The sequence below is a fragment of the Malaya genurostris genome, chromosome 2 (genome assembly GCF_030247185.1).
Source record: "Malaya genurostris strain Urasoe2022 chromosome 2, Malgen_1.1, whole genome shotgun sequence".
Taxonomy (NCBI): Eukaryota; Metazoa; Arthropoda; class Insecta; order Diptera; family Culicidae; genus Malaya; species Malaya genurostris.
Window position 1 is genome coordinate 62,821,081 of NC_080571.1, and position 27,427 is coordinate 62,848,507.

Genomic DNA, 27,427 nt, shown 5'->3' on the forward strand with positions numbered 1-27,427 from the left:
TTGCCTTGTTCCACATCAATGGCTCGAACAACCCCATGGGGCTGATCCTTGTAGTTTTTACAAAGAATAGTAATATTCAAAGTTCTATCAATTGAGACATTGGCATAGGGGAAGGTGCTCGGTTGCAGGCACCCCACAAATGTCATGTGTGTGTAATAGCAGCACGTTCTTTTTGTGCCGAATACCAAAACAAACAGACGCTTGTACTTTTTGCTGCGCTCAAAACAAATTTTAATTACGTGAAAAGCAACCAAAAGTTTTTTCTGACTTTCTATAGTATCATAAATTGAAGAGCATCAATCGAAAAGGTGAGCGGATTGAATATTTATGAAGTAAGTAAAATCGATCTTTAGCGTGATTTAATACCGGATGCTATCAAAATTTTTGCAACCAGTTTTTTTTCGTAATTTTCAAAATGTCAACCGATTTCGGTTACCGACATCCCATTTTTTTCGACAAATCGTGAAAAATTGTCAGTGACATGTAGAGATGTCCGATCTGCAAATTTGTCTGTAAATTATCAAATTTCATAGTTTACTTGCAAACCTTTTTTCGTCTGAAGACTTTTTACAGACTTTTGAAACTTTGATTGATGGCCGTCATTCGTCAGATTTTACAGACTTATAAAAACTGGCGCTATCTTTTTGTTTTTCGCTCGCTAAACTTATTGTATTACCTGGCATCTCTGGTGATATGCAACACGTGGACAAATTGACAGCTTAAATACATCCGTCATATAAGTAAAAATGTTAGTTCTTTGGTTCTGCTCGCAATGGCGGCTCCAAACAAATCGTGAAAGTAAAGGAAAATGGAAATTTAATGCACTGATTAATGCCATTAAACGTTGCTTAGTGGATAAGAAGCCAATTCGGCTGTAGTAACGTATTCAATGCCGCGAAACCGTTGGTAGGCCGACTAAATTTATTTATTTATTTGTCGTCAATCAAAAGTAGACCATAAGTAAACTATTCTAAATAGATCACTAAATAATGTATAATTTATTATGAGTTAAAAAATAATAATTGGCTTACCGAATAAAACTGAAATATTGCTTTAGTTTGTTTTTTGACATAGTGAAATCGACTGCTTATGAATGCATGTTGTATACAGCCATCAATTGATTTATTGGCCCACTTTTTGCATAGTTTGTTCGCTGGTGGTTTGTAATAAAAATATTTCGATTTCTTAAACGCCGAGATGGTATGTAAAAATTTAGTTTGGACAGGAGTTGACTGGAATCTATGCGATTCGAGACAATGTCATTTACAAATGAGACCATTGAAAATTCTCTGCGTTCTTTTAATGTTTGAATACTTATCAGCATACAGCGGGCTTTATAGGACGGAAGAGGAAGTCTTGTCCAACCTAATTTACGAAGTGCAAATAACAAAAATTGTTTTTGAACTGATTCTATTCGATCTTCCCATGTGATTAAGTAGGGTGACCAAACTAAGCTACAGTATTCTAGTACTGACCGAACGTAGGCAATGTATAATGTTTTAATTGTATACGGATCGTGAAAACAGTAACAAAATCGTTTTATGAATCCTAGCATGTTATTGGCTCTGTTTATGATTGTATTATAATGGTCAACAAAAGTCATTTTAGAATCTAGTATTATTCCTAAGTCCCTAATTCTTTCGCATTTTTGAACTGTTTGACTTCCAAGAGTAAGTATCAAGTCAGGTGTATTTTGTTTTATACTGAATGTTATTCTACTGCATTTTTTCACATTTAGTTGAAGAAGACTTTTGTTACACCATGTATAAAAGGAAAGAATTTCTTCTTGATAAACCTTGGAATCCTGTCTTTTCTCTATATCTAAAAATAGTTTTATATCGTCTGCGTATATTAGAATTTTAATTTTTTTTTGAAGAAAGCAAATGTCGTTAACAAACAAGATAAATAAAACAGGACCTAAATGAGATCCCTGGTGGACCCCGGAACTGACGTGAATGGGGCTCGACTTTTTACCCTTAAATTTTACAATTTGTTGACGATTTGTTAGATAAGATTCCAACCAATTAAGAAGACCTGGTATTATTCCCAATTTCTGTAATTTGAACATAAGCATGGGTATGTCAACACGATCGAAAGCTTTGCTGAAATCTGTATAAAGAGCTCCAATGTAATTTCCCTTGTCCATAGCGGTCAGGATATAGTGGACGAATTCAAGCAAATTAGTAGTAGTGGAACGTCCTTTGAAAAATCCATGTTGCATGTGAGTAATTCTATTTTTCATTTGACTAAACAGTTTGTCATTAACGATCGCTTCAAAGAGCTTCGGAATGCAAGAAAGAATAGCAATCCCGCGATAGTTGCATATGTCTGCTTTCTTCCCATTTTTGAAAATTGATATAAGGAAAGAGTTTTTCCACGTATCTGGAAAAACTCCAGACTGAAGCGAATTATTATAAAGCCAGCACAAAGGGATTGCAAGATCTAATGCTATTTTTTTCATAAATATGGGTGGAATCCCATCAGGTCCGGCACTTTTAGAGACATCCAATTTTTTTAGGGCATCTATTATGTCTAGCACTTCGATTTGATTTACATTAATATCTTCAGGGAGCTCTGGAAAGAAACTAAAATATTCACGATCGCGGTCATCTTCAGAAAACTTCGTATAGATTCGTTTAAAAAATTTAGCGAAAAGATTACAAATTTCTTGTGAGTTATTACCAATGTTTTCCTGTAGATACATTCTTGACGAAAAGTTTTCTGATTTCAATTTGTTTCTAACATAACTAAAGAATTTTTTTGGGCAAGACTTTATTTCCTGTTCAGTTCTTGAGTTATACTCTTTGAATGCAGTATCAATTGCTAAACTTAGTTGGTCACAGATGTGTATGTAATTCGATAAATTGTCACTTTTTATGAGCTTTTTGATTTCGATTTCTTAGGTTTCTAATATGCTCATTTAACCAAACAGGATACTTTGAATTATTTTGTTGCCTAATTTTCTTTAATGGGACATGTCGTACAGCCGTGCGTAGAAAATATCGACTGAAATTTCGACATTTCCTTCGTTTCTAAGGAGTTCTTGCCAATCTATTTCTCGTAGCTTACGACTAATACTATCATAATTTGCTGAGTGATAATCGAAAATCTCCTCATACTCGTAGTCGTCGGGTCTATTAATCTGATGTATAAATATTGAGAATTCGATTGCTGTATGAAAAGCTTCATTTTTCCACAATGGAGTTGGTGATTCTATTACACAAAAATCATCGTGAATATTAGTAAATAAAAAATCTAAGTAACAGTTTTGCTGATATTTTACATGATTAATTTGATTAAGACCTAAACCGGATATTTTGTCGAATAAGTAATGAAGTGTTTCATTCTCCCCAACGAGAGGTAGTAAAATGCTATCATTTTCAGCGTCTGGAATAAAGTCGATATTGTGGAGACGGCGTATGAATCACGAATAGCAACAGCTGCTAGGAGAACCTCCTATCGTACGGACAGCTAAAATCGGACGTCTACGATGGGCTGGGCATGTCATAAGGATGTCGGACGACAGCCCAGTGCAAATGGTTCTTGAATCTAATCCAACTGGTACAAGAAGAAGAGGAGCGCAGCGAGCAAGGTGGATCGATCAAGTGGATAGTGATCGCAGAAGCATCCGTGCCTTGAGTGGCTGGCGACGAGCAGCCATGGACCGAGTTATGTGGAGACGTATGCTTGATACAGCAAAGGACACCCCAGGCCTATAGCTGTTAGAACGAACGAACGAACACTGTCGTTCGAAAGGCGGTGATGTTTTCTTCTTCCACACCAACACGCACCTATGCGTACTGGTTTTGCATCGTCATGTTGTGTGACGGTTTGGAAGTTTTGACACTCATCGCCATATAATTTCGGTGCCGGAAGGCGGATCAGGATGACATTGGTAACCATCATTTCAGAATCGGAAGTCGGACTTCTTTCATTTAAATCTTAGCTTGTGAGAATCGGTTCAGCTGTTTTTGTGAAAAGTTAGTGGACATGTTTTAATTTTTTTTTGCTCATGTCACCCTGTAACTCCGGAACCGGAAGTCGGACTCGAATAAAATTCAAGAATATTGCATAGGAATACAACACTTGTAATTTGAATCCATGTTCATGACAATCGGATAAGCCATCTCTAAGAGAATTGAGTGCATGCAATAGACATATTGCGTTCTCGACAAACGGAGTCGAATGATATATGACACTCGGTCTTCCTGGCCTCGGTTTAGCAATCGGTTTTCACATGAATGCATAACCTTTCTATATGAGAGGGCAATAATGTGAACTTTTCTCTATTCGATCAATTTCTGGTGTTTGGACTTTGAAGCAAAATAAAATTCATTGAAACATTTTACTGAAAATTATGCACTTCATGAATTTTATTATTAAAGTGGTAAAAATGCAATTGAAAACGATACTTCAAGTAAAAAGATGAATTGAAGATTGCATAAAGGTAATTTAAAATTCTCCATTATACATCTAATGAATAATTGGCCTTCAAAATCATGAAAATTAATAACGATAAAAATGGTTCATAGAAAAGCAATATTTTAAACGGGTTTCAATCCATTATTTTATCAAAACTCGAATTTCTCTTATATATTATGAATTATTCACCAAAGCAGGCACGTACCTAGACGAGGGACCCGAGAGGCGCTGGTCCCTTCGGAAATAAAAAAAAAAGTTGATAGAATATTATAGGGCTGTTGATCCTGCTGATTCAACCGTGAGGTAGTGGTTTTATGAGTTTCGTGATGGTCAAAACTCCACTACCATTGACAGTGTCAAAACTACATCAAATGGAGGTTTAAGCCGGGGTAAAAAAAGACAGTGATAGTAATACATAAAATTGTACTTGACAATTGGAAAGAAAAGACGAACGCAAGCGCACTTCGGATACCTGTTTGGCTGGATCCGTTGTTATACACCAGAGAAAAGAATGATCACCCGACAATGGACTGAAGTCGGTACGAGTGCTTCCAAGCGGCACGAATGCCTTAAAGGAGCCTCGATGGGTCGGAAAAATCCACCTAGTTCACCTTCAAACTATCTCTGAGATATTGATGGAGTTTCGTTTTGGAATTTCGGACCACTACTTCCGGAACCTGAAACCAAAACCAGTATAGACAAAGTAAGTTTGTATCTGTCTTGGCTGTGTCACTGTGCCCTCATAGCCTATCGACTCTGCAAGAAAGACGAGCACTTAACTCTAATACAAGTCAATGAAGAAACATAAACGTAAATAACAGTTAACTAGAAGTCGGATTCGGATGAAGCCACATTCGGATTTGAATCCAATCTATCATCACGAAAATCGACCTAGTCATTTCAGGCAAATCTATGTGCGCTCTGTTTTGGAATTTTTAGCCTCTACTTCCGGAACCGAAAACCGATAATGCCAAATGTGTATAATAACCCGCTTAAAAACCTTGAAATTTAAACAGTTTTAAACCAAGCAGAGATGATTTTGCTAATTTTGTATCATCGTTACTTCCAATGCCGATCTGAAATTATTAACACACATCACTCTGTATTTCCAAAAATATCGTATGGAATAAAAAACATCTTTCATTTGAATATAAGTTCATGGAATAGGCCAAACAATCTGAGAAATCAATGTGAATTCCATTTCGGTGTTTTGACCGTCTTTTTCTGTGCTTCCGGAACTGGTGAAGTCAACTGGCTACTCCCAAAAAAAATCCTGGGTACGGGCCTACACCAAAGTATACTAAATATACCAGAAACATTCCTCACTAACTGAATAATAAAATAATAACAAAACGAGCTATCATTCTAAATGTAATAATTGTTTTACTATTATCAGGAATTCTTGCAACATTTTACAATCCATTATTTTAGCTAAATAAGTAATGATAACTAAACAAACTATTGTTGTGATATTAGTTTGTTCTTCCCTTCTGATCGAGAACCGCTCTTTTTCAATGTCCCCATGGACAAGAAACTTCTCGTATCCCTGCCAACAGAAAGGAATCATAAGATCTTAGCACCAAATTCTAGCAATCATCGGTTAAATCATGGCCTAAAAGTCATGGATTTTTTCCCCGAAATACGTTAACCAATCCATTTTATGTACTGTTAAAAACCGTATTACTAAATAGAGCGTTCAGTTCGCTTTCACATCTCATCCACGTCAGTCGATAAAACAAAACCGCTTACGTTCGGAACGAAAGAAACCAAGTACAGTATTGTGTAGTGAACAATAGAATGACCTCGAAAATGAGTGAACCAAACAAACAAAAGCTACCGCCGACACGCAAAGAATACAATTATTGTTGACTTCAAGCAGTGCATAATTCAACCTTCGATACGAGAACTTGAAGGTTTGCTTAAGGAGCAAATGCATCTTAACATTAAACGTGTGCATTTACTTCAATGCAATAAGACAAATAATGTTGTTTACATCCAGTTTTATAAAGAGTTGGATGCAATTCAATTCGCAAAAGACAATAGCAATGTGCACTATGTGGAGCACGAAAACATTAAGTACAACATTCCAGTATATATGGAAGATAGTGCTATAGAAGTGCGTGTGCATGATCTTCCCTCCAGCGTCACCGATTCTTATATTCGCAAAACTATGTCCCAATACGGAGAGATTATCTCTATCGAAAAAGAAAAGTGGAAGAACTTTTCCCCGGTGTTCTAAATAGTGTACGTTTGTTACGCATGCGCTTGAAGAGGCCTATACCTTCTTATGTGACTTTCGGTTAGGATACAAGAATTCCGTGCAAATCACTTGCTACCTATGACAATCAGATACCCACATGTCAATATTGCCAAAAAGCTGTTCACTACGGTAAGCCATGTGATAAACTGGATAAGGAGACAACTAAACCAAAGGACAATGGTGCTTCCTTCACACCAACCACAAGCAACCCCAGTACACCTGTAACAGTCACCAACAACAGTGAAGTATCCCATTCAACGAAACCATCCAACGTTACCCCTATAGAACAAAGTACACCAGCTGCCGTTAACAACTTACCATCCAAGCAATCAGAAACTGCAAGCAATGTACAACAAGGCACATCCACAGCAACTAGCAACGAAATCAACAACAATAACACCCATGCGGCAATGGATGATGAGACGAACCACGAACAAACTGCTCCTCAATCCTCGCAGGAGGGAAATGGAAGGTCCTCTCCCCTTAGAAAAAGGGTGACAACGAGATCCAATACAAAAAAAATTATCTAAAAACTCAGCTCAATCAGCTACGTAAAGCTTGTACGCAAATAGGGCTGAATAAAAAAAATCTTTTAAAATAATAAATACAACGTTGAAGTTTACGCCTACTAGGCGGTTCAGGTTGAACTACTTTGCTGTACTAGTAGTTCAATATGAAATTTTAACGAAGATGAAACTAGAAAAAATTACAACCGTCTGGTTACAGAAATTTTTCATCTTAGAATAATCCACAATAATAAATTCGAGCGAAATTTCGTTAATTCATTGTTTATCCAACCTCTGGTTGAATTGCTTCAGGATTGATATTCGAACGATCAATCTGGCATCACTGTTGGGGTGCCTCAAACCGACTGGCTGCCAAATTTTCCTTTCACAGCAATCGGTACAATGGGGGCACGGCGAGAGAGCTTTGCTTTTGAACCGCTTAAGGCGTCAATTCCATGGCGCCGTTTAAGTGGATCCGACTTTGGAGTTGTTTGAGGAAAGCTTTTATTACCACTAGCTTTCCGCCTAGCTACCCGCTCACGCCCTTCTGTTATTTGCCGTGCTCACCGTTGACCGGGCTAAAGTTTATGGAGAAAAGGGAAAATTTATCAAGAGCTCACCTTTCAGATGTAGGACGGCGGTGCTGTTGACCAAGTTATCCATCAGTGGTAGAAAGTTGTTGTAGGTGATTGTTTCCAGCTGATTGGAGTTGAGATTAAGCGACAGCACTGCCGGCACTCCGGTGAAGATTCCCCGCTCCAGTCTGGTGAGTCGATTGTTCTCGAGATTCAGTCGCCGCAGGTTGTTCAAGCCATCGAAGGAGCGTGCCGATAGTTTCTGGGGATGGCAGTGGAAAGGAGAAATATTTTGCTGGACACCTTTCTTACATCCGATTAGCAGCTAATTTACTTACCTCAATGTGATTACTGTCCAGATCCAGTTCCTGGAGGCTCCACAGTTCGGCAAAAACCGTATCGCCAATGTAGCTGATGCTGTTTGCCGTTAGCTTGAGAAAGCGCAGATTTCCTAAGCCTTTGAAAATTTCCCGTGTTAGCACAGAGAGTTGATTCGACTCGAGTTTCAGCTCTTCCAAGCTAGTCAGATCGACAAACACGTCATCGTGGAGCATTGTCAGGTTGTTGAAATCTAAATTTAGTCTCTTGAGCTGCGGCAACCGCACCAGTGCTTCTTTGTCCAGTTCAATAATCTCGTTCCGCTCGAGGCTGATCTCTTCCAAGTAGGGATGATTGGCAAACGCAAACGGATGTACGATTCGAATCTGATTTTTGTGTAATGTAATGTTTCTCAGATCGGTCAGATTACCGAATGCATAGTTGAGCAGATCCGGTATCATTCCGTATTCAATGGTCAGCTGTTTGAGATACTTCAGTGTCACTATCACATCCGAGGGGATGTAGGTGAGGTTTCCAATTTTCTGCACGGTTATCTTCAACTGCTCCAGCGTGGTTTGCGTCTGAAAAGCTAACCAGTTCGGATCCTTCCGGGGTAGATCCTTCCCGAAGATCCAACAGTTCGCCTTCTGTGCCTTGACATGCGGATCGTCCGGACTGCAGTGGCAGACCAGTTTCATTTCGCGATCCCCCGAGCAGAGATTCATCAGGGGAGTCCCGATGTGGCCACCCGGGATGAGATTCTGTGCGGCTGCTTTCGTCTTTTTGCTATCCTTCTCACGGAATCGGCTCTCGGTAGGACACGTGGCAATGCACAGCAGCAGTAGCAACACCAGCGCCACACTCTGGTAGGCCGCCGTTGTCGCCTGTGTGGAATGCATCTTCGGTTCGGTTTGGTAGGAGGCGAGTAGTTGGGTCTGTAATCAAATCAAGAAGTGAGGATTGAAATTAGTTACAATTTCGATTACCGATGTTATTTTTCTGTACACAATTTACTTTTTTTCATTCAAACACTTTCATTTAAACTTTTGAAATTCTTCCAATTTCTTTTGCATGTGAGAAATTGAAAGAAATTTATCTAAAATCTCTCTGTTTGCACTGAGCGTAGCAACAAAATTGTTCTTTATTCACTCAAATATTCAGCAGTTTATAAAACAATATGGGTGAGATGAGATAAGTGAAACACATAAATAATGAGCTAATAAATAATGGTTCGAGCATGGATAACAAGTCATCGGTCTTTACATACTTCAATTTAGTTAAAAACTTTGCATATATTTTCAGTATGCAAACCATTTATTTTGGACGGATGGAGAAAACTCAAATTTTATTCGAACTAGTTGCGTGCATGTTTGACGAGACGATTGAACTACTTTTTCTAATTAAAGAATAAGATAGACAGCTATGTCAGGTTCTACTAACTCCAATGTTGATCAAACTTTGTACACATCTTCAGTATGGCAAACCTTTCATTTTAGATTTCTTTGGGTTTTGCCTTCGGCTTCAGTACCTACATGAGTTCTACCGTCTCGGGCGTAAACCAGTGACGACCGATAGAGGTAGGCCAGTAGGCCGGCGCAGAATTTGAACAATTCGGGGTTTGAATTTATTTTTGCCGACAAATTTGCAAGAAAATTTATGATTTGGCAGGCAGCTATAGCAAAAAAACGAAAGTTTTCGTTACAAATACGACAATTACATCGGAACTATACCAAAAAGAGTGTCTCCAAAAAAGAATTTTACCGTACATTCGATCCCACGACCACCCCGTAATGTTTTGGCCAGATTTGGCAAGCTGTCATTACAGCAAAGTCTTTCAAGAATGGTATGCAGAGAAAGAGGTCCAGTTTGTTCCGAAAAACCTTAACCCACCCAACTACCCCCAGTTCCGCCCTATTGAGAAATACTGGACAATCATGAAGAGGAGACTCAAGGCAAAGGAAAAGGCTGTCAAAGACATCAATCAGGTGACGACCTGGTGGAATAAGATAGCTAAAACGATGGACGAAGAAGGTGTGCGCCGCCTAATAAGCCGTGTTACACACGGAACGACCGAAATTAGCTCTGCGCCTAATTCGTATTACTGTTTTTGAATTAGTTGATTTTAACAACAAAATTTCCAAAATAACTATAAAATTAGTTAAAATTGAGAATTTACTTTGCTGAAAAAATTCTTATTTTTAGAGAATCCTGGACACAAACCAGCAATATTTCAATCCAACACGAAATTTTCATTGACAACTAATTTTGTTATTAAAATCAGAAAATTTGTTTCTATTTATCTATCACCATCATTGCTGAAGGACAGCACAAAGAAAACAAAACTGAAATGGGTATTATTAACAAGTTTATTAGCCAAAAACTCATGAGAAGTGTCAAAGAAAAACAATCAATTAAAAAGCTAAAAAGGACAGTCTTATTGCAACTGCTTGAAAATTGTTTTGATGTTTTTCGCATGTGTTCGATATATCTTTATTTAAATTTCTAAACCGATATGTAAAAATGTCGTAAACTGTTAGTGGAAATCGTATTTATTCAGAATTTGTGTGCACTTGAAGCGATTGTGCGTAATAATGTTTTTACGCGGAACAGTGAAGTGAATTTCGAATGTTTCACTCTAATTGTGATGAAGTTTTTTTGTATCTTCAAACCTTCCGAGCTGCGCCGTCCGGTGTACTACGTGTATTCGGTATTTGTTTTCCGAGTGCTCAAAGTTTTCAGTGAGAATAAAGAAAACAGAGATTTAGAAGAAAAAAAAATTCAAAAAGATGTTTATGTTTCGTTTATGTCTTTTTCTCCAATACAACATCGTATTTATACCTGCCAATATGGAAAAGACAACCGCGTCTGAAATTTTTTCGGCAGTAGTGTGCCATCTAGTGGCTAGTAGTCATTACGGTGTTACCGTTTCGGTGACAGGGCGCCATATAGCTGCAGATTGCAGAAGCCAATTCAACCATTCATATTGGTTGCAAACAACATTTTATTTATTTGATTCAACTAAAAAATTAGTTGAATGGAAATGAAATGTTCCTTAGCTAAGAAATGACAGCACGTTTAATTTGTGAATTCAACTAAAAAAAATAGTCATTTCAACAAATATTTTATTATTATTAAGGGAATGAGAATAAAAAGTCTAAATTAGCAAAAGTAAGAATTTTTTAGTTGTCTCAAAAAATAAGTAACTAAAATCAGCAAAACATTCAGTAATAGCCGTTCAACCGAGAAGGTTGTGTATAGAAGCGTACAGTTTAATAACGCTGGTTGGTTTACACGCGTTAAATACGACAACGGTTGAACTACAGGTAGAGACCTGTTGGCAGCAGCCGTTAAAACGTATAGTCGTGCTGCATAAGAGAGCCCTAGTGCTGGTGAAGGAAACAATAAAGGGCGCCAAGCTGGTGAAGGAAACAACAAAGGGCGTTTCCCAAACTCTACCCAGGCCGCAATATACAGCCACAAGTGCTGAGCAGGAGAGTGCAAAGGCACATCGAAGAGGAAGAGTGCAAAGGCACATAGAAGCAGGAGAGTGCAAAGGCACACCGGTGCGAAGGCACTTCGGCGCAGAAGCATATCGGTGCGGAGCACTAGGAAGAAGGAGACAAGACAACTCGGTCTTTCCACTGCCATACAACACGCAGGTATACACCGGTGACCTGCGCTGGTTACAGCTGGCGAAGACGAAAGCAAATCGGAATTCGAGTGGTGCTGGATGTCAGGTAGCAGTAGCATCACATCATATTCTATCGCTACAGTGAGCTTCAGCATTGTATCAACGTCCAGATACATCCAACAAGAACATCTAGAGCAACGAGGATCTACACGGCAGTGCAACGGAGATAGACAACAATTTCAAGGTAGAAGTTTTTTCTTTTCCTTTTGATTGAGTACTGTTGGTTTCAAATTTTATTTTAAAGTTTAGTTAAAAATTTTAATGTAATGGATGAATCCATGGACGTAAATCCTAGCATGAATCCGATACCCCCACGAACGAAAAAATATCAGGAGAGCTCTTCTGGGCCTTGGATAGTCTTTTTTAGACGTATATCAAAGCCATTAAACATTTTTCAAATTAATAAAGGTTTGACATCACGATACTCTTCAATCAAAGAGATCATAAAAGTAAATAACGATAAAATTCGTGTTGTGGTAAATAATTTGAAACACGCGAATGATATTGTCTCTTCGGAACATTTCAATAAAGAGTATAAAGTTTACATACCCTCCAAAGATGTCGAAATTGACGGTGTTGTTACCGAAGCGAGTCTTTCGGTAGATGATTTACTCAAGCATGGTGTTGGTCGTTTCAAGAACTCTATGCTTGAGGGTGTGAAAATACTGGAGTGCAAACAACTGTACTCAGTAGTTTATGAAGAGGGAACAAAAGTGTATCGCCCATCAGACTCGTTTCGAGTGACATTTGCCGGATCTGCGTTGCCGTCCCATGTCTATGTCGATAAAATTCGCCTCCCTGTTCGGCTTTTTGTTCCAAATGTAATGAATTGTACGAACTGCAAAAAATTCGGACACACAGCTACTTACTGTAGCAATAAACCAAAATGTATTAAGTGTGAAGGACCTCATAAAGATAATGATTGCAACAAGGAAATTGAAAAATGTATTTATTGTGGGAATAGTCCTCATGATGATATTTCAGTATGCACTGCATTTAAAGTGCACAAAGACAAAATTAAGCTTTCTTTAAAAGCACGGTCTAAGCGCACATATGCAGAAATGCTTAAAACGGTCATTGATGTCCCCCCTTTGGAAACCGAAAACGGGTTTTCAAATCTAGAGGAACCAGAGGACTCTGACTCTGACGAAAATAGTGAAGGTAATTCGTTTATCACAACCCAAGGGTCAGTTAAGAGAAAGAAGTCTTCCTCCAAATTACCAAAAAAGACACCTAAAATTTCATCTTCAAAAAAAGATCCCCGTGTTAAACAAAAAAAGTCAAAACCAAAGACTGTGCCTCCTGGTTTGTCAAATTCACAAACCAATCCAGGATCTAGTACAGAAAAAGATAATAATCCAGTGGGCTCCATTTCACAGCCACCAACAGGATTACTGAAGTTTTCGGAAATTGTTGAATGGATTTTCTCAGCATTCAATATATCTGAACCCTTAAAGACCCTCATAATGGCATTCCTTCCAATAGCTAGAACCTTTTTGAAGCAGTTATCAGCTCAATGGCCAATTGTCTCAGGTTTTGTATCTTTTGATGGATAATTTATCACCCGTCGCAAATGATACAATCACTGTCCTGCAGTGGAATTGTCGAAGCATCATGCCAAAACTTGATTCATTTAAAATATTATTGCATAGTCAAAAATGTGATGTATTTGCTTTATGCGAAACATGGCTTACTTCAAACATAGCTTTAAATTTTAATGATTTTAACATTATACGTCTCGATAGAGACTCTCCGTATGGTGGAGTGCTTTTGGGAATTAAGAAATGCTGTTCCTTTTATAGATTAAACATCCCTTCAACTTCTAGTATAGAAGTTGTTGCTTGCCAAATAAACATTAAAGGCAAAGATATTTGCATAGCTTCGGTTTATATTCCTCCAAAAGCACAAGTTGGACAGCAACAGCTTAATGAAATGGTTGAAGCCCTTCCTGCACCACGATTGATTCTGGGGGATTTAAATTCGCACGGTATTATGTGGGGTTCCGTTTACAATGATAGCAGATCATCTTTAATACAAAACATTTGTGACAATTTTAGCATGACGGTATTAAATATGGGTAGCATGACACGGATCCCAAGACCTCCGGCACGCCCAAGTGCATTAGATCTATCTCTTTGCTCAACATCAATTCGACTAGATTGCACCTGGAAAATACTGCCTGATTTACACGGTAGCGATCATTTACCAATCATCATGTCAATTAGCAGTAGCAATTGCATTGCTACTTCCGCTAGTATTCCATATGATTTGACAAAAAAATATCGACTGGATTAAATACCAAAGTAGTATCTCTAGTATTTTGAATTCAATGGAAGAGCTCCCTCCACTTGAAGAATATGACTTCCTCATTTGTTCGATTCTGGAGGCAGCAGAACAATCCCAAACTAAACGCTTTCCTGGGCCAACGACTAACAGAAGGCCTCCCAACCCCTGGTGGGACAAAGAGTGCTCAGAGGCTAAACTCGCAAAACAAAATGCTTGCAAGACGTTTCTAAAACGGGGAGGAGGAACTCCTCAGAATTTTGAAAAACTTATGGTTTTAGAAACCAAGTACAAGAGCATACTTCGAGCCAAAAAACGTAGCTATTGGAGACATTTTGTCGAAGGTTTGTCAAGAGATACCTCAATGAGCACTCTTTGGAACACGGCCAGACGAATGAGGAATCGTAACGTGGGCAATGAGAGTGATGAATACTCGAACCGATGGATATTTGACTTTGCTAGGAAAGTTTGCCCAGATTCTGTTCCTACGCAGAGCATTATACGGGAATCTCCTCCAAATAATGGTTTTATTAATAACCCATTTTCAATGATGGAATTTTCTATAGCACTCTTGTCTTGTAACAATAACGCTCCAGGGTTGGACAGAATTAAATTCAACTTGGTGAAGAATCTGCCCAACCTCGCAAAAAGACGTTTGTTGGAATTGTTCAACAAGTTTCTTGAGCAAAATATTGTTCCACCTGACTGGAGACAAGTGAAAGTTATCGCCATTCAAAAACCGGGGAAACCAGCTTCCAATCACAACTCATATAGACCCATTGCGATGTTGTCCTGCATCAGAAAATTGTTCGAAAAAATTATTCTACGACGTCTCGACACTTGGGTCGAGACGAACGGTTTGTTGTCAGATACTCAGTTTGGCTTCCGTAGAAATAAAGGGACGAATGATTGCCTTGCAATACTTTCGTCTGACATCCAAATTGCCTTCGCTCAAAAGCAACAAATGGCATCTGTATTTTTAGACATTAAAGGAGCATTTGATTCAGTTTCCATTGATGTTCTTTCAGACAAGCTTCACCAAAATGGACTCCCAGCGGTTATAAATAATTATTTGCACAACCTTTTGTCAGAGAAACACATGCATTTTTCACATGGCGATTTGGCAACACTCAGAAATAGTTACATGGGTCTCCCGCAAGGCTCATGCCTCAGTCCGCTCCTCTATAATTTTTACGTAAATGACATTGACAGCTGTCTAGTAACCCCATGTACACTAAGACAATTGGCAGATGATGGCGTGGTTTCAGTTACTGGACCCAAAGCTATTGATCTGCATAAACCATTGCAAGATACCTTAGATAACTTGTCCGATTGGGCTGTTCATCTTGGTATCGAATTCTCTGCGGAGAAAACAGAGTTAGTCGTCTTTTCAAGAAAGCATGATCCCGCGCAGCTTCAGCTCCATATGATGGGAAGAATGATCCAACAGGTTTTAACTTTTAAATACCTCGGGGTGTGGTTCGATTCCAAATGCACGTGGGGAGGACACATTAGGTTTCTGATAACAAAATGCCAACAAAGAGTAAATTTTCTTCGAACAATAACAGGATCTTGGTGGGGTGCTCATCCGGAAGATCTAATAAAATTGTATCAGACAACGATACTTTCAGTGATGGAATATGGATGCGTTTGCTTTCGTTCCGCTGCAAACTCTCATATTATCAAATTAGAGCGAGTTCAATATCGTTGTTTGCGAATTGCTTTAGGATGCATGCATTCGACACATACAATGAGTCTTGAAGTTCTGGCGGGAGTTCTTCCATTGAAAGATCGTTTTTGGGAGCTTTCATCGCGACTGCTAATAAGATGTGAGGTACTGAATCCCCTGGTTATTAATAACTACGAAAGGCTAGTTGAGCTTCAATCTCAAACAAGATTCATGACAGTATATTTTAACCATATGTCACAGGAAATCAACCCTTCAAGATATATTCCTATCCGTGTCAGCCTCCTAAATGTCCCTGACTCAACTTTATTTTTCGACACATCCATGCAGCGCGAAGTGCGTGGAATCCCGGAACACCTACGCTCGATGGAAATCCCAAAAATATTTACAAGTAACTTCAAGCATATTGACTCTGAGAAAATATTTTACACGGACGGATCACGAATTGAAGAGGCTACTGGGTTTGGTATATTCAACAATAATGTTTCGGCCTCATTTAGGCTTCAAGAACCTGCATCTGTTTATATAGCAGAGCTAGCAGCAGTTCATTATAGTTTGAGTGTAATCGTCACATTATCTCCAAACCATTATTTCCTCTTCACAGATAGTCTGAGTGCAATTGAAGCCATTCGCTCAATCGCTGCTGGCAAAAATGAACCGTTTTTCTTGGGTAAAATAAAACAGTGTCTGAACGACATATTGAATAATAATTATCTAATCACTATAGTCTGGGTCCCGGCTCATTGCTCCATTCCAGGCAATGAAAGAGCCGATAATTTAGCCAAACGTGGTGCTATTGAGGGTGAAATTTATGAGCGACCGATTGCTTTCAACGAATTCTATAGCTCGTCTCGCCAAAGAACACTTGCCAGCTGGCAAGCATCTTGGGATAGAGATGATCTGGGTCGGTGGATGCACTCAATTATTCCGAAAATATCGACAAAGGCATGGTTCAGGGGACTGGATGTGAGTAGAGATTTCATTCGTGTGATGTCCAGACTCATGTCCAATCACTACACGTTAGATGCACATCTCCTTCGAATTGGGCTCTCCGAGACTAATCATTGTGCTTGTGGCGAAGGTTATCGAGATATTGATCATGTCGTTTGGACATGCGTGGAGTATCGTGATGTCAGATCTCAACTAATAAATTCTTTGCGTACCCAAGGTAGACTATCCAATATCCCAGTTCGAGACATTCTTGCTTGTCGTGACCTTTCATACATGAAACTTATTTATCATTTCATAAAGAAAACTGGAGTTTCAATTTAATAAAGGCCCCTTTCAAGACTTAGTTCTGATCCCAGCTGCGTCCATGAGTTCAACCAATAGCTAAATTAGAATAAAAATAATGTAATGATACAAACAAACTCGAAACAGTTTATGAAATTATTAACAAAATGTCTGAAAATAACAGCTTATTTTATAATTTATAGAAGTTAATCGTTTGGCTCAAATAATATTTCCGAGTAGATTTCATAATTAATGACGAGTTACCTAAGATGATATTTAAGTAATAAGAGAATATGTTTTAATAAATGCAAAACGTTGTGACTATGTTAGAATTAAATTAGGATAAGAATATTATGTAAAAGTGATGCTACGGCGAAGAAAAACTTATGTAAACTGCCTTAAGAAATAAACGTAATTATGAAAAATCAGCAAATCAACTAAATTTTTCGCGAAAATGCTGATTTCGGTCGTTCCGTGCAGGAAAAAATTGAGAATTCCTTCGAAACCGGGACGAATAATTTTATCCGTATTTTTTCTTAAAAGTATGAAGAAAACGCTACATTTGTATAAAAAAAGATCCTGAATTCAATAATAAATAACTGAAATACAGGTAATTGTCTTTGTTCCAATTCTTTCTGAAGCAAGCTTTACTATAAAAATCTGATAACACTGACACTGATATGTAGATGGCGCTTCTATCGCTTGAAGTCGTTTAATTTCTGGCGGTAATTTTGCATCGGTTGACGTCGTTCAATCTTGGGCGGTATATTCACACTTTCCGTCGCTGGAATGTTTCTTTTATTTTCGCGAATCAGCAATGTTCAATTAATAACACTTTTCACTTAACGAGAAACTTTACCGATGAAAAGAAGAAGAAAAAAATCATAATAGCAAAATACCTGTATGGTTCAATTCACACCAGAAACATCTGAAAAATGGATAACAAAAATCACACAAAATTTAAAACCAAGAAAAAAGTGATGCTCATCTCCAAAATTACATAGACTTCTGCAATGAACCCAAAGAATATAAAGGTAAAATTGAAAATGAAATAATGACTTGTCCAAGGAACTTTTTTAACTTCACAAAAACTGTACTAAACAGCAACAATTTTCCATCTCTAATGCATCTCGACGGATATGTGGAAAAAAATAATATGGAAAACTGCAATCGATTTGCACATTTTTTCAAGAAGTATATACAACGTATTCAGAAACTGACCGTGAATACTTTTCTTTCATTTCTGAATTTTCCAACTTCATCTCTGTAAACTATCTATCAGAATATGACATTTCGACAGCACAGGAAAACTTAGACGCCTCAAAAGCGGACAGTATACCACCAATAATCTAGCAGAAGAACTTACACTACCACCACGACTACTTTTTAACTGATCACTTATTAAATGTATTTTTCCTAAATCATAAAAATCTTCTTTTCTTGTGAAGTTTAAAAATTTAAATCTGGTTCAAAATCGGTTCATTCGGAACTACCGTGAAATAGCCATTATATCTTGCATTCCAAAATTATTCCAACTGAAGAATGTAATAACTAACAAACAGTAAGGCTTTTTCAAAGGCCGCTCAACTACAACAAATCTTATAAAGTTTGTGACAATGCGTTCATGGACGCTGGCAACCACGTAGAAACTTTTTCCCCCGACTTTAGTAAAGCTTTTGACCTCACTGACACACCATTACTTCTATACAAACTACAAAAATGTGGCATTGGACATATTCTTCTGGAGTGTCTGGAATCGTGTACACTAAGTCCACTTCCAAAACATAAACTCTGAACCAATTAATGTTACATCTGGCGTACCTCAAGGCTCTCATCTAGGGCCTTTCTTTTCATTTTACATATAAACGACATTTCCTTCATACTCAAAAATCTAAATGTTCTTATATATGAAGACGACAGGAAACTCTTCAGGAAAATTAAAAATATCGACGATGCTGTAATATTGCAGAACGAAATCAATCTATTCCACATTTGGTGCTGCAAAAGTCTACTCCAACACAAGGGAAAAAAATGTGATTCAATAATTTTCCGTACGAAAAACGAAACCCATTCTGTAGACATAGTTTTAGGAAATCAAACAACTACCATTTGTGGAACATAACACTACAACAACCAATAAAGCTAATAGTAAGCTGGGCTTTATCAAATGCTTCAGTCATAATTTTCCAGACCCATATACTATAAAATTGCTATACAGTTCATATGTCAGATCTATTTTGTAATAGTGCAGCCTGGTATGGAATCCATATAATATTAATCACAATTTCTTTTATATGCACTTCGTAAATTGAACTAAACTTTTTTTACTCTACCATCATATGAAGCACGCTGTATGCTCATCAATATACAAACACTTGGGGAGCATTGGTAAGATCCGAATATGTTAATTATTTCAGTTTGGTCTATAACTTAATCAAGAATAGTCGTTTGATCTATAATTTTCTCATGAAAGGGCGCTGACAAAATTGAAGAAATATACCGTCGCATTCAAAACTGGTCTGATCTGGTATCGATCGGATGGTAGTTTGCATTAGAGCAGCTGTGCGTTAATCCATTATAATCCGTTTCAAAGTCATTTAATATCAAAGCTTTTGTATTCGTGAGCTTGTACAGTAGACCAATACAGTATAAACAATAAATACCGTTAGACAGTGCCGGGTGTTATTGTGTTAAAACAATACGAACTGTGAACGGACCGTTAGTTTGGTGCCGTGAACCGGTGCTGTGTGCTTATTAATTCTCAGAGGTCGTTGTAACTAACGCTTGGCCTCAGCGGCCGAGTTGCTACGGATCATTAGCTAAGTATTATATTTTTTCCCTTCGTGTCCCTTTAACGTCCACTTATATTTCGACTCCCCCTATAATTTGCGCGGAACCTCAACCGCGCTATGGCAAGTCCATTAGATACTCCCCTGCCCCCCGAAGATACAATGGAAACAGATTCTAAATCTGCTCCAAATAGTAAGACTCACCGGGTTAAACAGTATCCCGAAGAGCCTTCACCTTCGGCCGGCCTTTATGTGGTTTATTTCCGGACCAAAGAGAAGAATAAACGCGCTAAAGACTTGACGTCAAAATATACAATCTTGAAATTTATCTAAAAAATTCGTCCCGATAAGCTCAGGGTCTCGTTGACCAGTCTGAAACATGCTAATGAGATCGCTCGAAACGATCACTTTACGCGGGACTACCGCGTTTACATACCAGTTTACATATAGTGATCCCGGATCCAAGTCTGACATGCGAGGACATTCTCAAACATGGGGTCGGATGTTTTAAAGATCCCTTGCTTAAGAATGCCAAGATACTGGACTGCAAACGTTTGCATTCAGTATCGATCGCCGCGGATGGGACAAAGTCTTATCCCCACTCGGACTCGTATCGGGTGACCTTCTCCGGCTCGGCTTTGCCGAAATTCGTTCTCCTGGAAGTGTGGAGAGAGTCATGCGGATGGCGTTTGCGACAGAGACATTGAAAAGTGTCTTTACTGTGGGGCGGCCCCGCATGACCTCACAGCATGTTCTGCGTATAAATTGCGTGGAGATCATTTGAAACGATCTCTCAAGCAACGATCAAACCGCTCGTTCGCAGAAATGCTGAAAATCGCCACACCACCTGAACAGAACCCCTACACCTGTTTGTCTGCGGACGATTGCGACTCTGACGATCCTCAAGAAGGTACATCTTCAACTGTCCCTCGTAGTTTTAGGAAGAGGAAAAATATATCATCTCCTAAACTCCCTAGCAAGGGTTCGAAGATATCTCTTGAAGGCCCTCCAAAAGTAACAGCAGAAGGAAGTGTTGGTAAAAAAAACGAAAAGAAGAAGCCAAAAGCTCCTAATTCCGGAGACTTGAAATCGGAGAAAGAATATCCAACACTTCCGGGGACACCCAAAACCCCGAAAGTCCCCAAGGAACCAGAAAACACATCAAGTGCTGGACTTGTAAGATTCACTGACATTGTGGACTTTATATTTTCCGCCTTCAACATTTCTGACTCCCTAAAAGGTATTTTGATGACTTTTCTACCAAAAGTTAAAATGTTTTTGATGCAGCTGACTGCAAAATGGCCCTTCCCCTCAGCAATCGTTTCCTTCGATGGCTAAATTTACGAACGAGGTCAAGGATTCGATCACTGTTTTACAGTGGAACTGTAGAAGTATCATCCCGAAAATAGATCCTTTTAAATATCTAGTAAATAATATGAAATGTGACGCATTTGCATTGTGCGAAACTTGATTAACTTCTGATGTATCACTAAATTTCCACGATTTTAACATTATTTGCCTGGATCGAGATAATCTCTTCGGAGGAGTACTTTCTAGAATCAAAAAGTACTATTCCTTCTTCCGAATTAACCTCCCCTCGATACCAGGTATTGAAGTTGTCGCATGTCATGTCACAATTAAAGGCAAGGACCTTTGTATTGCTTCCATCTATATTCCCCCTAGAGCCTCAGTTGGGTACCACTGGCTCAGCAGTATCATGCAACTTCTTCCTGCACCGACGTTAGTTTTAGGAGACTTTAACTCTATGCTATAAATCAGCTATGATCCATGATATTTGCGACAACTTCAATATGACAATCTTGAATACGGGAGAAATGACACGAATTCCCGCACCACCAGCAAGACCAAGTTCGCTGGACTTATCCCTTTACTCGACATCGCTACGGTTGGATTGCGCGTGGAAGGTGGTCCCTGATCCCCACGGTAGCGATCATCTACCTATCGTGATTACAATCGCCTACGGATTAAGACCATCGGAGACAATCAATGTTTCGTATGACCTCACACGAAATATTGATTGGAAATGCTACACAAATTGGATATCTGAGAAACTAGAAACAACACAAGAGCTTCCTCCGGAGGAAGAGTACACCTTTTTGGCTGGCTTGATTCTCGACACTCCGATTCAAGCTCAGACGAAAAGTATACCCGGCGCGAATACTAACATTCGTCCTCCCAACCCGTGGTGGGACAAAGAGTGCTCATCACTGAACGAGAAAAGATCTTTAGCATTCAAAAAGCTCAGAAAATATGGAACACTTGATAATTACAGAAATTACGCAGCGCTAGATAAGCAAATGAAGAACTTAGTCAAAGCAAAGAAACTAGGTTACTGGCGACGGTTTGTTGACGGATTAACAAAAGAAACATCGATGAGCCATCTTTGGAACACAGCCCGACGAATGCGCAACCAAAACACAACGAACGGAAACGAGGAATTTTCTAATCGCTGGATATTCGATTTCACTAGAAAAGTATGGCTCGATTCTGTTCCGGAACAGAAGATCTTCCGTGTCGCGACATCGAATACAAACGAAACACCGTTTTTGATGGTAGAGTTCTCACTTGCGCTCTTGTCGTGTAACAATAAAGCCCCGAGGTTAGACAGAATTAAATTCAACTTGTTGAAAAATCTTCCTGACTCTACCAAAAGGCGCTTGCTGAATTTATTCAACAAGTTCCTCGAGGGTAATATTGTTCTACACGACTGGAGACAAGCGAGAGTTATCGCCATTCAAAAACCTGGGAAAAAAGCCTCCGAGTACAATTCGTATCGGCCGATTGCTATGCTTTCCTGTATCCGGAAGTTGTTCGAAAAAATGAAATGAAACTAAAGGCTTGCTTTCAGATACACAATTTGGTTTCCGCAGATGTAAAGGAACGAACGATTGTCTTGCGTTGCTCTCAACAGAAATTCAAATGGCATTTGCTCGTAAAGAACAAATGGCATCAATATTTTTAGATAAAGGGGACTTTTGATTCAGTTTCTATAAATATCGTATCTAAGAAGCTGCACCAGCATGGTCTTTCGCCGGTTTTGAACACCTTTTTATATAATCTATTGTCCGAGAAACACATGTATTTTGCACATGGTGATTTGTCGACAATACTATTTAGCTACATGGGTCTTCCTGAGGGCTCATGCTTAAGCCCCCTGTTATAAAACTTTTACGTAAACAACATTGATGAATTTATCTACACATCTTGCACGCTAAGACAACTTGCCGACGACAGCGTTGTGTCTATTATAGGACCCAAAGCTGCCGATCTCCAAGGACCATTACAATATACCCTCGACAACTTGTCGACATGGGCTCTTCAACTTGGTATCGAATTCTCTACGGAGAAAACTGAGCTGGTTGTATTTTCAAGGAAGCGAGAACCAGCACAATTACAGCTTCAACTAAGCGGTGAAACCATAGCTCAGGTCGAGACCCCTATACGACATTATCTAATGATACTATTCTAGTTTTAAGTTAGTCGATAATTAAGATTAGAAAATACCCTTGGCATCTTAGAGCTTAAGCAGTGTGCCTAAAAATATATTATGCTATTGAATAAAAAATAAATAAAAATAAAAATAATAATAATTTTAATAATAATAATAATAACATCTATAGTAGATGGCAAAATCGATTTTCACAAACTTATAGGTGCAGTTTCATACGGAATTCCTTAATTTGTTGTGGATACTACTTCCGGATTCGGAACTACAGGATAAACAGGATTTGTAGAGTTTGTTAGATTAAGTCCGACCAAACTTTCCTGTTTCTATTCAACGAACATTTGTTCTTGCGAATTCCATAGTAATATTTATAATGTTATAAGTAATATGTGAAAGGCATCATTACACCACTAGGTGGATTAAAACAGGTTTTAACACTCAAATCTGTTGATGGAAGTTTGAAAATTGCACTTTTAATGTCATCATGATCGGTCATGTCGCAAACGATAGAGATAGGAACATCCGGCAATGGCGGTAATCAGGCATTTGGTATCTCAGTTTAGTTAGATATCAATTCCCAATACTATTTCCTAAGCAGCTCTTATTAGTCAATCTACAGAAAACATGATAGTAAATCAATAGTATGATGAAATAGACATAAGTTAGATCGAAAATTTGATTTAAAATCATGATCGATGTAAAATTAAATTGAATTGCATAGATTTTTCAATTAACAAAACTGTATATTTAAAACGCTTAGAACTGTATAGTAACTTTCCATTCAATTACCTGCTCCAAATATGTTCATGAAAATTGATGTAAATTCACATAATATTTTTGTCTGCGCAGTGAGTAACTGTCGTCATTATGCAAACCTCCCATTTAGACGTAAAGAAATTCTCCGTGTCGCGCACATTCGAAGAAAATGCTCGACTTCGGAGAATGTTCTATGATACAATCTTTTAAGTACACGTACCTTATGATCAAAAAAGAACCGGAATTTTCATTTTAAAATTCCCGCGCTTGTGTAATCGGTAAACTTCTATTCTCTCAACGTTGGCAACACTTTTATACAAATTCTGTCAAATTTTGACGCATATCGTATGATTAGTTTTTGTTTGGCGTCTATACAAAGAAGTTGAAAAATTTTCGTGTGGCGATTTTTATAATGGATAAAAAATTTAGAACAACGGCTCGCCTTCGAAACTCCATTCGGTCGACTGTTTTGCGGTTTCGACGTCATATTCACACCTCATCACCAGTTATGATGCTTTCGATGAATGTGGGGTCACTATCTGCGTTGGAAATCATATCTTTGGCCACATCAACACGATGCTGTTTTTGAATGGAATTCAGCTTTTTTGGCACCAGCCGATAAGCGACGCGTTTCAAACCCAAAACATCAGTTAAAATGTGTTCGGCTGATCCATAACAGATGTCCAACAACACAGCAATCTCTCTAATCGTTACAGAACGATTTTGCAACGCGATTTGCTTCGCCGATTCAATGTTTTCTTCAGTAACAGATTTGGTTGGGTGGCCAGGGATCTCATCATAATCCAAGCTTGTACGACCACCTTTGAAGCGTTTATACAACTCGTATGCCTGTGTTTTTTCTAGACACGATTCACCAAAGGCCTTTTCTAACATTTTCAACGTTTCGGAACACTTAAATCCATTTGCAACACAAAATTTGATGCACGCACTTTGTTCTAAATTTTCATCCATTATAAAAATCGCCACACGAAAATTTTTCAACTTCTTTATATAGACGCCAAACAAAAACTAATCGTTCGATATGCGTCAAAATTTGACAGAATGTGTATAAAAGTGTTGCCAACGTTGAGAGAATAAAAGTTTACCGATTACACAAGCGCGGGAATTTTAAAATGAAAATTCCGGTTCTTTTTTTTATCATAAGGTATGATATTACTACAGTCAATTCAATCTTTAACCATACGATGACTGTACTCAAACATAAGTAAAGCCTTGATATTACACATTCCTTCTAATTTGACATTCTCTTTCAACAGACTTCGCAGCCGATTCATAGCGTACAGAATCATTGAATGGCTGGAGCTACGATCCTACTGACCCTATGAATCCTTCCAGGTCGTGGCTCGAACATACGACAACTGGCTTGTAAGACCAACACCATATGCACCGAACCGCCAAAACTAATCTTGTATTTTTAATTATTTTAAAGACTGTTCCAAAATGTACCGTAGAGGAAAACAACAAGAGGATACAACACAGGTTGACGCTTGAAGTGTTTATTCCGCTTTTCAGTTTTTGCCATGACATGTTGAAATGAAATTTTTATTTTACAACGAAGACATGTTATTTTTCGAGATATATTATATCTAAATACACTTGGAAGCAATACGTCAATCATCAGTTGATTGAACGTACGATATTTGCACGTTCAGCTGAAAACTTCTACCGCTCTAGCTGTTCGAAAGTACTGAACCTACCCTCGTTGTCTGAGCCACCGATCAATTCTACATAATGAACACTTAATCCAATTCAAAGGCATAGCATCCCAAGCCGGGTGGTTGAACCTTCCGAGAAGTGCCAACCATTCAAACATGCTGACATTTTTCTCGGGGCAAAAATTACTCACCGCTGTCCAAAAAGCTCATAAATTCCTTGTTATTGTGTATCTCTTTCTCCCAGGACTGCCAAACAATGATAGAAAGGCGGTCTGCCAATAAATCATCCCGGCCAAACGTGTGCAATATTTTCAGCATTCACTTTGCGTTTCCGTTTCACTGTGTCTGTTAACACTGTGCCGGGATATTGCCTAAGGACTTTTCACTTGGTGGCCGCAGGGGAAAATAATTCATCATCGCAAGATCTGACCACCCATCGCCGGCCAGACCGACAAGACAGCAGACCTCGCTGGTCGTTTCCGTTTGCGCCAAGGCGCACCCTATCATCCTACCAGCAGGGACTCGTGTCCGTATGATTCAGCACAGCGCCATCTGGTCGGTAATTTGTGGTTACCGCTTATATTTTTGCTGTGCGAAAAACTCTTCGTTTTGCTTCTCTGTCCAAGTGGGGCACAACCGTTCGCGTGGTTGGAAAAGTTGTTGAATTCTTTGGTGCGATCGAAATTTATATCTGCAGGAATCGTCCTTGAAACGGCATTCAGAATATCCGGTCAAAGCGAATAACACTGCTAGGTGGTGCTCATGGCGCAAATACTTTTCGATAACTCAATATCTTTATTTAGCAGCATTTATTAGTATGTAAGCAATTGAATGGTAAGAGCAAATATATTCATCAAATCGATATGATTTATATGGAATTTCAATCGGCAGCTCGCTATACCGAGCTGATATCTGTAGAGAGCCATAAACATACACGCAAAACATACCAACCCAATATGGGCACTAAGGGGGAAAGCAGGCGGGCAGTATCAGTTTCTAGATTTGCTTTGTTTCCTAGTCGCAGGAGGCTGGCTGGAGAAGCTCTCATTCCAGTAAGCATTGCAGACATTACTCATATATTGAAAATCAATGAATGTAGGCCATGAGCAGTAGCATGAAACGTGCGGCCTCCTGGGCGTTTGGCAGGAGCCGAGTGGTATAGCTATGGCGGAATGAGACTTCCGGTGAAGCAATATCCTCACAGTTGAGCCTGATGAACTGTTGGATTCCTTGAGCCTGTGTTTTGTGGCACAAAGTATGGATGGAAAGCAATATTGCGTGCGTCAGCTGGTGGGGGCTCATACGCATAGGGATCACTGATGCGAACGTAAATGAGTGCAACCATGTTCATGCGATGTGTTGAATCCAAGCAGAAGTCCTGACCGATGAAACATACTGGGAAAATCACATAGCTTGCTTGGTTGGTTTTCTTCCGGATTGCGTAGCCAATGATTGAATCTTCTTGGCCAGAACAACCGTCCAATAGAATGGCAAATTAAGAGATTCCACTAAAGCTGAACACAAGATTACTAGGTTCCATACACATTATTAGGAAATGTTGGTTCAGCAATCGCGAACCGAAAAGCTTAAGCTACGATCAGACTAGCCAGTTTATCTGTCACAGTTTATCTGCCACAGACAAGTAATTTTTCGGCAGTTTATATTTGGTCTGGCAATGTGATCACACTATTCACAGTTAAATGACTGTAGCAGTCAACTTTGACTGCCGACAGTCAATACTTTGACAGTTGTTATGTTTGAATGT

The 27,427-nt window shown here is 38.8% G+C and overlaps 1 protein-coding gene across 1 annotated transcript in view; it reads right to left on the reverse strand.

Moving 5' to 3' along the window:
• LOC131430781 (connectin-like) overlaps positions 1-27,427 on the reverse strand; it is a 502,561-nt gene that overhangs the window by 26,363 nt on the left and 448,771 nt on the right. The window contains exons 3-4 of the mRNA XM_058595987.1: positions 8,102-9,016; positions 7,809-8,025 (exon numbers count right to left, since the gene is read on the reverse strand). Coding sequence (XP_058451970.1) covers positions 7,809-8,025; positions 8,102-8,980 — 1,096 coding nt within the window. The 5' untranslated portion in view covers positions 8,981-9,016. The remainder of the gene's footprint in view (positions 1-7,808; positions 8,026-8,101; positions 9,017-27,427) is intronic.